This window comes from Erythrolamprus reginae, chromosome 1 (assembly GCF_031021105.1).
Source record: "Erythrolamprus reginae isolate rEryReg1 chromosome 1, rEryReg1.hap1, whole genome shotgun sequence".
In the NCBI taxonomy this organism is placed as follows: Eukaryota; Metazoa; Chordata; class Lepidosauria; order Squamata; family Dipsadidae; genus Erythrolamprus; species Erythrolamprus reginae.
Window position 1 is genome coordinate 227,582,901 of NC_091950.1, and position 14,052 is coordinate 227,596,952.

At 35.1% G+C, this 14,052-nt stretch overlaps 1 protein-coding gene across 1 annotated transcript in view; it reads right to left on the reverse strand.

Moving 5' to 3' along the window:
* The window catches only part of CD2AP (CD2 associated protein), an 85,893-nt gene that overhangs the window by 22,474 nt on the left and 49,367 nt on the right, over positions 1–14,052 (reverse strand). The window contains exons 9-13 of the mRNA XM_070732405.1: positions 11,411–11,515; positions 9,520–9,556; positions 8,545–8,604; positions 7,837–7,996; positions 7,183–7,325 (exon numbers count right to left, since the gene is read on the reverse strand). Coding sequence (XP_070588506.1) covers positions 7,183–7,325; positions 7,837–7,996; positions 8,545–8,604; positions 9,520–9,556; positions 11,411–11,515 — 505 coding nt within the window. The remainder of the gene's footprint in view (positions 1–7,182; positions 7,326–7,836; positions 7,997–8,544; positions 8,605–9,519; positions 9,557–11,410; positions 11,516–14,052) is intronic.

Consider the following 14,052-nt stretch of genomic DNA (forward strand, 5'->3'; position numbering starts at 1 on the left):
GCCTGGGTCTGGCACTCTGCCATTTGGCACATGCGCACAGCTTTTAGAGGAGGCTTTTCTGAAGCTTAGGGAGGGCAAAAATGGCTTCCTGCCTCTGGAAGACCAAAAATCAGCTGGACGCTGGAGCTGATATAGGGCAACACCTCACGTGCCCTTGGATATGGCTCTGCGTGCCACCTGTGGCAAGCATGCCATAGGTTTGCCATCATGATTCTGGCAGAGAAGGTTGTAAATAGTGATCACATGATCACAGGGCATTTGGCAACTGGTCATAAATGCAAACAGGCTGCAGGCACCCAAAATACAGTCACATGACTGAGGGGCACACATGGCAGGACATATTATAACAGTCAAACAGTGCTTTATGGCTATAAAGCATTTGTTTCAAGGCCATTGTTACTGTGAACAGTCATCAAACAATTAATTTTAAATAAACAACTATTTTTAATCGTACCTTGACACAGTACATATTTATTTAATGAGGCAAGTTATATTAGGAAATAAGAGATGCAAAAACCCCAATCATTAATAGCAATTACACAGCAGGCAGAAATTCACAAATGTACTGTTTTCTATAGGCATAATATGAATTTGCCCCAATAATAGTACAGTTTAACTCCTCTTCCTGCTAAATTTTGTTGTCCTTTGCCAGTCACCCATGTTCAAAATCAGAGCACTTACTGGTACTAAAGAGCCGGGGTGGCGCAGCAGGTAGAGTGCTGTACTGCAGGCCACTGAAGCTGACTGTAGATCTGAAGGTCAGCGGTTCAAATCTCATCACCGGCTCAAGGTTGACTCAGCCTTCCATCCTTCCGAGGTGGGTAAAATGAGGACCCGGATTGTTGGGGCAATAGCCTAGCTCTGTTAAAAAGTGCTATTGCTAACATGTTGTAAAGCTGCCCTGAGTCTAAGGAGAAGGGCAGCATAAAAATTGAATAAATAAAATAAATAAATAAAATTTATTTTGCATTTTAATGAAGTAGTTGCCTAATAACTATACCAATTAACCATATGCTGAAGAGCTCAAGAGAGGAAAAAGAGATGGAAATGGGAAAAGAGAGGGATTTTACTAATTACCAAAATTTACCTTTTATGCAACAATATTATAAAATCATCCAAATATAACAGTTTTCATTTGATACAGTTTAGTGTAAATTCTTTAAGACATAAACACATTAGTTTTAAAAAATAGTTTAATAATAGCCAAGAATAGAAATTTAGGTTCAAGAATTAATATGGAACAAAGGATGTGGATTGCTATAAAGAAAGTTTCTTACCAAAATGGAGAAGGGGAGGGTAATTTCCTGACACGTAAGAAGGGAAACATGGCAAACAGGATAGGAAACAAAATCTGGAAAGAAAAGTCAAGGAGACGAATATCTAGAAAAGGTTTTGAACAGAAAAAAAGTATCTTGCAGGAAAAATATGGTAGCATTATCTTCAGTACATAATCAGGACATTTTTATTTTAGCAACATCCATTCATTTCATTCAGGGGAAGAATCTATGTTATTTTTAAAAAATATGCTAAGTTGATTCTGGGTACATTTCTAACTACCGTAACTCACTGGATCCATGACCATCTTTTTTCAGAAGTATTGAAATTCAGCTATCTCTGAACAAAGAGGTAGAAGACAGGGATTCTTGATTTCTACTTATTAAAGTATTGTGTACATCTTCTAAAAGCATATCAAAGCTTTTCTGCTAGGATATGGATTCTAGATTCCTCACAAATAAAAAAATTCACTATGCAAACTGAAGTCCTGTCCCATAGTGCTGAACAGAACTCCATGCATACACACAACATCAAAGGTTTACAGAAATAAAGAACTAAAGTATTTTTCACATTTATCTCAACTTTACAAAGTTGGACTTAACTAAATAGTACAGTACTACAGTATTTAGTTTATTGAATGCAACGGTACGCTAGCATGGTTTGTTTATAATTTATTAATTGGAATGTCTTGAAGACTGAATTAGTAGGGATTAAAAGCAGCTAAAATGTTAACAGCTAAAATGTTAACAATACCCACAAAATGTTTACAAATGTTACAAAGTTATATTGTAGACTACAGAGCAAGATTAGATAACAGTTTAAAAATGAAAAGGAAATAGCATATTGTAATACACAATGGGAAAATAGCAGGAAAGAAACTAGTGAATGAATTTGACAGCAATCCATTATTAAAAACTATTCAACTGCATGACCCAAATTATTATTTGGGTCATGTATTAGAGAGAACAATATAATTCCCGCCAGATAGGGAAGTCTACTGTTATTTGCCTATTTTATTACAGGTTTTAAGAAAAGCAGATTTAGTTGTTTAAAGGTTTTATCTGTACTATGATCATTGATACCTGATATGATACTGCTATCCTGAGAATGATTAAGGTATTTAAATGCCGTATCTGACTACTGCTAACATTCTCATGTCTGTTTGTAAATTTGTAACTTCAATTGTGCAAACTTGGAAAGCACATGGCAACAATTATTAAACCAAGCAATTGACATGGATTAATTTAGAGAATGCTGAGAGCCATGACTCCTATGGAAATGAAATCTGGGAAAGTTGTGGGCACTTCAGTGCAACAATACCAATGGCACTCTCCCAGAAACCCATAGGCTGGGTGCAAAAGGAGAGATTGTATTTCCACTCTCTTTCCCGTGTTCCCCTTGCGCCTGTGCCCAATTGGCTGAATGACTGTTGGCTGTGTTAAAAGTGGGGCCAAAATTTGAAACCTCAAACAGCGGTGCCAGAAAGTGAAGGATGAGGGAATGACTCTGGAATACCTGCTGACAAGGTAGGACTGGCTATTGATTTCCCCAAGCCTATATTCTGGAAAGAGGAAGGATGAGGAAAGGAGTGATGCGCCTGCTGGTAAGGTAGGACAGGCTCGGGAGGGGCACTGGCATTGATGGGTGAGTCCCCTTCCTCCCTATAGGGAAGGGAATCGTTGGGCACATAACAGAATGGAGAGCAGGGGTTTAGTTGACTTCGTGGTCTGTGACTTTCTTGGTTTCCCCTCCCCTCAGCAGTGGCAAGCAATCCATTGGATCAGCTGAGGAGGAGGAAGAGGAGGCTTCACCAGAGCTTTTCCTCAGGGTACTGAGATGAAGGCAAATTGTGTGAGCCTATACTACATGTGGAAAGAAGAGTGATCCAATGCATCAGATGTTGTATGGGAAGGAGGCCTGTTGATCTATTACTCTGGAGGAGGAATCTCTCTCCAAAAAGACACACCCACCATAGGTGCCATGGCACATCTACAGATAGTCCTTGACTTACAACCACAATTGAGCCCCAAATTTATGTTGCTAAGCAACATTGTTAAATGAGTTTTATTAAATTAGTAACATGCTTGTTAAGTGAATCCGATTTCCCCATCGATTTTGCTTGTCAAAGGGTCACAAAAGGGAATCCGGGTTTCCGGGATGCTGGAACTGTCATAAATACTGTATGAGTCGGTTGCCAAGCACTTTTATTTTGATTACGTGACTATGGAATGCTGTAATGGTCATAAGTGGTCAAAAGCCACTTTGTTAAGTGCTGTTGTAACTTTGAATAGCTACTAAATCAACTGTTGTAAGTTGAGGACTATCTTGTCTTAAGTTCAGATGGAAAGGACATTATTGGGATTCAGAATGGAAGACAGCAATCCAATCAGGTAGAGAGCAAGTCAGAAATCAGAAATATTTAGTGGGAAAATTAATAAATATTTACACTACTACACTCATAAAACTTGTACATGTACACAATTTGTACATGTTCAAATTGGATTAATATATGCATATAATGTGTAAATATAAACATAACAAATATTATATACATACGTACATACATGCATGCATACACACACACACACACACATATATGTATCACATGTTTTTTTGCTGAATTTTTTAATATGATATATATATATATATGACGGTCTTGGTATATTCGGGTTTCTTCCCGTGCAGGATTTGGAAATTTCTGGCGACGTTTCGACGAGGTCTCACTCGTCATCTTCAGGCTGGTGTTTCTGTCCTTGTTCTAAGGCGAACACTGCGAGACCTGAGCTGCCTTCCTTCTATAAATACTGGTGGCTGGGTGTGGTTTGATGGCTCAGCAATTGCCTGCTGTGTAGAAACTTCCTGGTGAGTCAGTGGGGTAACAATTGGGGTCATTGATGTAGCTGAGGTATGCTGATTAGTTAATGGTTGTAGTTAATTAGTTAATGATTGTCTAATCAGCATACCTCAGCTACATCAACGACCCCAATTGTTACCCCACTGACTCACCAGGAAGTTTCTACACAGCAGGCAATTGCTGAGCCATCAAACCACACCCAGCCACCAGTATTTATAAAAGGAAGGCAGCTCAGGTCTCGCAGTGTTCGTCTTAGATCAAGGACAGAAACACCAGCCTGAAGATGACGAGTGAGACCTCGTTGAAACGTCGCCAGAAATTTCCAAATCCTACACGGGAAGAAACCCGAATATACCAAGACCGTCATACCTGTACCCGTGAATATCTATGAAAACATATATACAGTGTTCCCTTGATTTTCGTGGGTTCAAACTTCGCGAATAGCCTATACCACGGTTTTTCAAAAAATATTAATTTAAAAATACTTCGCGGTTTTTTCCCTATACCACGGTTTTTCCCACCCAATGATGTCATATGTCATCTCAAAACATATAATTTTTGCAAATAAATAACAAAAGAAATAATTATTGTTAATAAATAATTATGTTTATAAATATCAGGATCACTAAGTGTCTTATTCAATGGTGAGTACCAGTAATAATGGTGAGTAAATGGTTGTTAAGGGAATGGGAAAAGGTAATTTAGGGGTTTAAAGTGTTAAGGGAAGGCTTGTGATACTGTCCATAGCCAAAAATGGTGTATTTACTTCCACATCTCTACTTCGCGGAAATTCGATTTTCGCGGGCGGTCTCGGAACGCATCCCCTGCGGAAATCGAGGGAACACTGTGTGTGTGTGTGTGTGTGTGTGTGTGTGTGTGTGTGTGTGTATATATATATATATATATATATATATATATATATATATATATATAAATCAAAAATTGTTTATCTTTCTAAATGCTAAATTAGATTAAAAGTATACTGCAAATATGTACAAATCAAAAGCCATCAGCATTATTACTAAAGTAGTAAAGGATGTGTGCCACTAACACTACAGAATGCATATACATAGCAGCAAATCCTTCAAAATTATATTCTAGTAATCTAAACAGCAGTTTTATAGTGTTGTCTTTTATAAAAGTTGTTCCGGTAAAATAATACATGGGGGAAGGGAAAAGGGAAAGGAGGTTAAAAAGGTAAATCAATTTCAGTTTATAAATTGAGCAAAAAATCCTATGTCACTGACTACATGGAAATTATGGGATTTCTTTTTAAAGACAATCATTTCTTATTTAAAGAAAACATACTTAGAAACATAGATGCACGGATATAGAGAGATGTATTATGTGCCCTAACTCTTTTAAGATAACAGATGATTTATTGCCCTGTAATTACTGGAAGATCTGCCTTATGAAGAGGTGAAAGAAGTCATTTGCATGATTCTCTACAAACTCTGTTTAATCCTGTCCAGGCAAACAGTGTTTTAGAACTTGAAGATGTACAGTATAGATACAAAACCTGTTGCTTACATCTCCCTGAATCACTCTGGGAGATTCAGGTGAACTTTGCACACAAACATCCTCAAACCATACTGACAGACACTTGAACAGCAATGATCAGAAACATTCCATAATTCCCTACATGAAATCCGCTGTTCTGGAATTTTTGAAATTTTCCCCTAACTTTACTCTAACCAAGCAAAGGATAAAGAGCTTTGGTACATCTAGAATATTTGCATGCTCAAATAACAAAATTATTTAACAACCTACACTAATGAGATGAGAGCCACACTAGGCCTTCTTCCTCTTAGTCCAGCACTTTCACTACTATACTACCTTGTGCTCAAATTAAAATAAAGATTCTGAAAGAAATACCAACTCCAATTAATAACTAATAACCTAGGAACTATGAAAGAAGTTTTGTACTTTGCTTCAGTATTTTGATTTCTGCTTTGTTAATATGAATGAGACCCAAACTTATTCCTACTAGACCCTCAATTTGCTTATCAGATACTAATTTATTTCACTCACTTCTGCAGATCCTTTCTGACATTAGGACAAATACTGTAATTATAATACAAAACTAGCGAATTATTTAAAAAAATATAAAATATTGGAAATTATTCCTTTTTAATTTTATATGCATTGAACTTTAATAAAATAGGTGCTTTTGAAGCATAATAAAATAACAGAATGTGTTCCATAATGTGAAAGTGTTTATTTTAAGGATTCTCTTTAAAAATATGCATAATACAAAAACATTATTTTCCCATTATCTACTTGAAATGTTAACTTTTAATGGGCTTAAGCATTCTCAACATTATACAGTGCAACTCATTCAGCTTTCCAAGTATTGGAATAATTCCAAAGTAAATTAATAAACAAAGAAACAAAGAAACAAATTCCAGAAGCCTGCAGAGTCTATTTGAATAACTATTTTTAAATACTGTAATTCCAAAAGTCTGAGGTAGGGAAAATCTTCCAGTATTTAAAAAAATGAATATTTATTAAGCCATAAGCAAGACAAAGTCCACATTTGGAGACATCATCTGGAATTTTGAAAGATCAGAAACATCTGCCATTGAGTGGAAGCAATTGTGAATAGAAGATATCAAGTTAGCAAACTTCAAACTTTTTCAAGGCAGGTGAGTATGTATCCAAGTAATACACCGTGATGCAACCATTATTTCCATTTATTTCCATTTTCTAACAATGCCCATGTGATCCCAGAAGGTGCTCAGAAGCATTCTTATGATGAAAGAATAATGCTAGAGCTGTCTGCTTTGCTGTAAGACAACTTTCTCTTTAAATTTACCACTAAAAGTATAGAAGAAAGTATGAAGGAATCCTGAGGGCCATGAAGGGAAGTAGTTTCAGATACACTTGTACCTATAGGTCCTCTGCTATACCTGTAGGTCCTCTGCTACCAACCTCTACCACAGAACTTTTCTACAACTGAATCCACTGAAGATGTTGTTTATTCTTTGATGTGGTTTATTCTAATACTGTATAGCATAAAATTGAGGGTCATTATGTACACTTTTCAAATTTACCTGTTTCTTTCAAGTTCCATAGTGCGGCTGAGTCTACCTCTCCTGATTTTGATTTCAATGGTAAATGTTCAGAGTCTATCTTTGGTTTCATTGCTGGCTCAATTTCGGACTTTGGTCTCCAGGATGCAATTTCACCATTTATCCTAGGTTTGAAAGTTAAATACTTTTATCAACAATTAAGGAAAAATAAAACATGTAACAAAAACCTTCTATATGCTTTTACAAAAATTACATCAGTTCTTCACATTGTGAATTAGAGGCTGAGATATACGCAGAGACACACTTCTTACAGGCAGGTTTCTTCCTTCAGTTCTCTTTTATCTGTTACTACAATTGATAGTTTACATACTCAGCAATTTATGGTTTCATCATACATTTGAGAAATTACATTTCACTACTCTGTATGTCTGAGAAAATAACAATAAAGAAAACAAATTAAGATGGCAAAAACAAGTGTGAGTGTAAAAACCTATAGTATGTTCTCCCCATCTCAAAATGATTCTTCGGAAGGACAGGGTTATAAATGGTAAATAAGGATGTGTTAATAGTTTTCAATATAGTTACATATGCAATTCTTATCATGTTCAAACTTTGTCTCACAGTAATTTCAAAACAACGTGTCAAAGAATTTCATGCACCCAATAAGATACTTACTTAGAAACTGATGGTTGCAAAACTGTTTTATCTGGCCATTTTGAAAGCAACATCCCACCTTTTAATATGCTATTAGTCTTGTTTGGAGGGACAGGTTTTTTTGGTGGTACTTGGGGAGCCACTGGTTTAGATATCTTCTGATCCAACACTGTTTTTTCATCTGGGAGCAGAGAATTATGTTTAGCATAAAAATAATGTATTTTTCTTCCATGGGCATTGGTGGTTTTGAACAAATACCCCAATTTGCATTCTAGAAACAATTTCAAATAAGACTAAGAAAAAAGCATCACATAATTGAATTAAGACCAAGGAATCTTCCTTCCTTGTTTCCTTCCTTCCCTTGCTTCCTTTCTTTACTCTCTCAGGTCATACAGCAGCAACAGACTCTTTTCAAATGGATACAAGTGGAATGCAGCATATTATTCAAAAAGTCTGTAAAATATTGATTTTCCCTGGCTATAAGATTTATTAGCAATGCTTTTAAATCTACATACATTTGCAATATTGCACAACAGTGTTTATAGTTAGTGATTGCTATTTCAGGGATACGACTAGTTTTAAAATTCTACCAATACTGTATTACATGAATTTTCTTATTTAGCTCTTTTTTAACTACCTACATCATATGCTTATATTAAAGCTGCTTTGTTTTAAACTGCAGTCCTGAACATTTATGTTTTTAGTATCACAGGATAAACTTGATCTTACCTTTTTCTTCATTCCTGAGATGAGGAAACTTCTCCACAGGCAGAAGATCAGCCTTAGAACCTGCAGATAGAGTCAATATTTTAAAAATGCACAATGACAATTAATACTAAAATGTATTGTATATCTATCAAATATGTGGCAGAACTAAAAATCCAATTAGAAGTGCTGACAAGCGCAGGAATTTTAGACCTTAAGAACATGATTTTTTTTAATGTCATAGCCTTTTAAAATATATGACTGAATATATCGTTAAAAAGATTTTTTACTATTGAAAAAAATAATTACACTATCACATAGAATGTTCAGAATTATCTCATTTGTATTAATAGAAGTCATGAATTCATATATATAAATTATTGTATAGGTATGTCACAATTAATGCGAGTTTGAATAGTGAACAATTTGATTGAGATTTATAAAATGATACTAGGCTTGAGCAGTCACCATTGAGATTGAAGATGTGAATTTTGTTTGTGCAAAATGGAGAAGAACTTTTCTGCTCAGGGACAGCTCAGAAAAGAAAATACTGTACTCATTTTGAAGAACTACAGCACAATACAAGAGATACCACATATACTTTGGTATGGGATTACCCTTTTTTGCTGTTATATAGTGTTTCATTAATAAACATATAAAATATATTTAGAATTTTTAATTTCTATTGAACTGGAACCAATTGTTTTATTTTCTGTGCAACTATTATTTTGAATATTGTGGTGAAATCCCATTTCATGGGTTTTGTTAACTGCACTAATTGACACCTACAGTATTTGTATGTATAGCAGAAAGTGATGGCTCACAAGAAGTCACATCATTGTTTCCAATAATGAAAACTGCCTGTTTCAATACACACTGGGTATGAATGGATTTCATCTAATAGGCAACATCTTAAATAACAACCATTCTGATTGAGACTATTAATAATTTCCAATCAACTATACTCTCTTTTGCAATTATGGTCTAATAAAACCCTACCTTGGTTTTTTGCGGGAGGTGGTGGCTTCTTTGGCTTCTGCAAAGAGGACAAAATATAAATAACTAATATTCATGCCATGTATTTTCTTGAATTAAGACCCAGAAAACAACAGGTATACTGTAACTCAATTGTACAGTCTATAAGTTACTGGTGCAAAGATTACAAACCTTAGGCAGACCAAATTTTCTAAAATGATCAGGAAAATAAAAAGTTAGACTGATCAAAAGGCCAAGAATTTGAAGTTAGCAATTTTGCACTTAGCAATTCTATTTTTTACAATTTGGTATCTCTAACTTTATTTCTAACTTTAGATTGCTTATAAACATTTAATTGGTATTATTCTTGGTCCCAGGTCCTTGAACTTCTCTCTGATTTTATTATTTTTCCTTTATTCTTTTATTCCTAGTGTACCACCTGTCTCTAGAATACTTGCCAAAATTTGCTCAGGAATCTATTTTGTAAGTTTGTTAAAGTCATTCATTGAATTCCAAGTGTACAATGTGTTTTGTAACACTTTTTCCAGATACTTCAATTCACTAGTGCAAGCTGCATTTACTTATTCTTTACATACAGAATATACTGTGAAGTTTCTGACACTCTAATTAATTCAGGAGCCATGAGACAAAGTCCAAAAGATTTATTAAAAGCAACACCTCAGCAATCCTCCATTACAGGCAGAACTGAGTTCGTGCAGGCTGGCAGTCGTCATGACCCTGTTTCCCCCCTTCTCATTGACAATGTCATAAATCACATTCTCCAATTAATCATGTTGGTGGGTTGTGAGCCCCACTCCTTCCTTTTTGATTCTGGTAGCCTAGGACACAATCACTAAAATAAACATTTGCGGAATACATTTACAGTTATGGCAGTTAGTCCTCCTCCAGTTCCCCTCCCCTTTTCATGGCAACCTGAAATCTTTGCAAGTTGATATATACCTTGTTCTGTGTGGTTTAGAAAGATTTCCGTAATCCCTAATCACCACACCTAATAACCTAAACAGGCAGTTCAAGAATAACACATGGCCAGGAAGAAAATTTAGATTTTATATAATTTTGCTGAAGGTTTTAAAGATCCAAGCCAGGATCTTTATTTGAATTAAAAATATTTCAGACCCAAAAATGAAAGTACTAACATTATTATAGGTATACATCATGTTGAGTTCACATTTCCAAAAGAAGTTTCAGACTGATAAAAGTGCAAATGTAGCATTTGTCTACATTCAGTAGTATAGTGCAAATGTATGATTTAAGATTAAGAGGATTTGTTTTCAGAAGTTGAAGACAAGGATTGCATCCATGGCCCTGCACATTCTGAAGCAATTTTTGGAGATTGAATTTGAAATACTGAACAGTGGTAGTATTATTATTTTATTACTATTTATTAGATTTGTATGCCACCCCTCTCCGCAGACTCGTGGCGGTTCACAGCAGTAATAAAATAAAACAAGATACAATAACAAATCTAATATTAAATGTCTAAAATAACAACTCTAATATTAAAAGTCTAAAATCCCATTATTTAAAAAGCATACACACAAACATACCATACATAAAACTATATAGGCAAGGGGAGATATCTCAGTTCCCCCATGCCTGATGGCAGAGGTGGGTTTTAAGGAGTTTACAAAAGGCAAGAAGGTTAGGCCACATGATAAAGACCGGACCATTATGTCATTCAAATAAGATTTCTCCAAAGAGCTCCATTGTTATGGCAATGCTATATTAACAGAACAATTGCAAGTCCAAAATAATTGAGCGAGGAAAATGGAATGTTTAATTATGGAAAAAGCCTGGGATACCATATATATTAATCTATAAAACGCACTACTTGATTATTAAACCAGCTTTTTAGAGAAAAGCTAAGTTTTTAAAAACTGCAATAAGTACTTACGGGAAAATCTTTATCAGATTCATGAATCTGAACTGCAAAGTTATCTGGAAAAACTCCTTCTTTTCCATTAAGAATGCCTCTCCACCATCCTTCCTCACCAGTGTCCTAAAACAAATTAATAAATCTATATTCATTTTACACAACAAAAATTTTTCACACTTCATCATCTACCACCAGCTTACATTAAGTTGCAGTTTTTTAGAAATTTAGGCCTGTATCATACTAAACCATTAATAATGTGCTAGTTTAAAAACTTAATATGAGATATGCACATGATCACTGAATAAGCAAGAATTTGCTCTAGGTCCATAAACTAATTTGGAACATGGTTTGATGTTATTTTGAAAGAATTGTAAATGATTATATATTTCTTTGCCATGAACATATTCTTGAAAATTCATCTAAAAGGTATGCATAGAATGGATAAACAAGGAATAGGGAAAATGCACAATGAACACTTTTGCCTGCCTACAAATCTAAGGCCGGATTTGTCTTAGTTTCTTTGCTTTTGACTTGAGTGGTGGTAAATCAATCCATGATGGTTTATTCAAAAACCATGGTTTAAAACTGTCCCCTAATTTTGTATTAGTGTGCTCAGCTATAAAATGTTCATCACAGGTGTGGCAAATATTGATACTATGTTAGAAGGCATCCCACTTTAATCAATGCCAGTAACTTTATTAGTACTTGATCCTTTCCTTCTCAAATGTTAAAATGTAACAGCTGATCAAAAACTTCCTTTATCATTTCTAATTCAGTGAAGGATTGTGCTCTTTCACTATGTGTACTAGTGAATTCTTTCACGGTGTGTAAAATTATAGGGGCTAGACGAGATCTCAGAAGTCATGTAGTCAAATTTCCTGCTCAGCGTATAACTGCTAAAACAATTTGGACTGATGGCTATTCAGCCCATATGAATACTCCATTGAACATATCATACCACTTCATGAGGTTAAGATATATATGCATGATATATATAGAGGCCCCGGGTTCAAATCCCAGTAAAAAGGGTGTGGCTACCTGATGAAGGTAAATAAGCACGAAATAGATCTATAGTAGTCTCCCTTCCTTTTCATTATCAGCAAAAATATGTTGCATATTTTTGCTGATGCACACACAAATGTATGCACACACATACATTTATATGCACATAAAGATAGCCCTTGTTTAACAACTGTTCTGTTATGACAGCGATGAAAAATTATCAATGATCACATTTATGACCTCTGTAGATCTGTAAAGCAAAGGAAAGTGCAGTTTCACTTAGTGACCTCTTTGCTTAACTGCACTGTCATCCCCAAATTGTGATTACTAAATGAGGATTAGCTGTAATGCTCTAGCTTTTTAAACATTCTTTCAACTCAACTCTTGTTGAGAGTTTAACTATATTATCAGAGTGGGATAAAAGGGAAACGTTCTAAGAACCTAGCTGACATATGAGGGAATAAAGTGTGTGTGTAAGTAATAAACAATATTGTTGTTAGGATTCAGCCTTTGCATTACTTCTTATTTTGTTGATATTGCTTCAGTAAGCAATATACATAAACCTCTTTCATTCTCGTAAATATAACTGAAAAGAACTGCTTCTATAGATACTAGCATGCTTATCTATGCTAGTATTACCTAATTTCAACCATAGCCTACTTCTACTGAGTCAAAGTACGCCATCAAATTAGTAGTTGCTACATTCAAATGTTGGGTGGAACTGTTCTCGTATTTAGAAGCAATATAAAAACAAAACCTGACAGTTGACCTTTCTTGAAATCTATTTGTTCATTATAAGTAATCTTGTTAATCTCTATCCAGTCTTCCAGTTTCTCTAATATTGTCTTGATTGGCCACTAATTGGTCACAAGGCTGATTGGTCACTAATTCTTGGGATTTCCCTTGCTCCTTTTTAATGATATAGGTATTATTATATCTAAGCTGCAGAGGTTCTGGCCCACAGAAAAAGTACTTTATGGCCAGTACTCAAAATTATGGCCATTGCACCACTTCTATGGTCATACTATCACAATGATGGCACTTAGCAACAGGCTTGCATTTTTGACCAGTTGTAACATCATGCAGCCATTTGATCATTATCTGCAAACCTGTTTAGTTAGTTTCTGGCAAAAAACCAGAAAAAATATCCACTAGGGAGGCTTAACGGCCATGGTAAAATTATTATAAAATTTGGTCAGACTGACATGTCATGATTCATTTTTATGACTACCCTGACTTCTAACAAAAATTCTGGGCCTAATTGTGGTTGTAAGTGGAGGACTGATATTTAAATATAAATAACACTGGTCTACAAATTTTTGGAAATTATCTACCTCTGAGATAAAATGTATTAATTTTCCATATTTGATTAAATGAATCAGAAAACAGGTGATAAAGTTTTCAAAGTATTTTATAATAGATTTATACACAGGTGAGTATATTTGCCTACTAGGGAGGGTGTGTCTAATGATCACGACGCCTCATAAATTCTCAACAAAGTATGGTAGAACAATGATAGGGGAATTGGTTTTACCAATTGGTCTTACCATGATATGCTCCTTCTCATAGGGTGGAGCTAGCATCCAGGAATAGATTGACCTCATCCATTAAGCATGTAGGACTGAGTCTGTTAAAGTTGAGAAGCTCTGCCTCTGTTG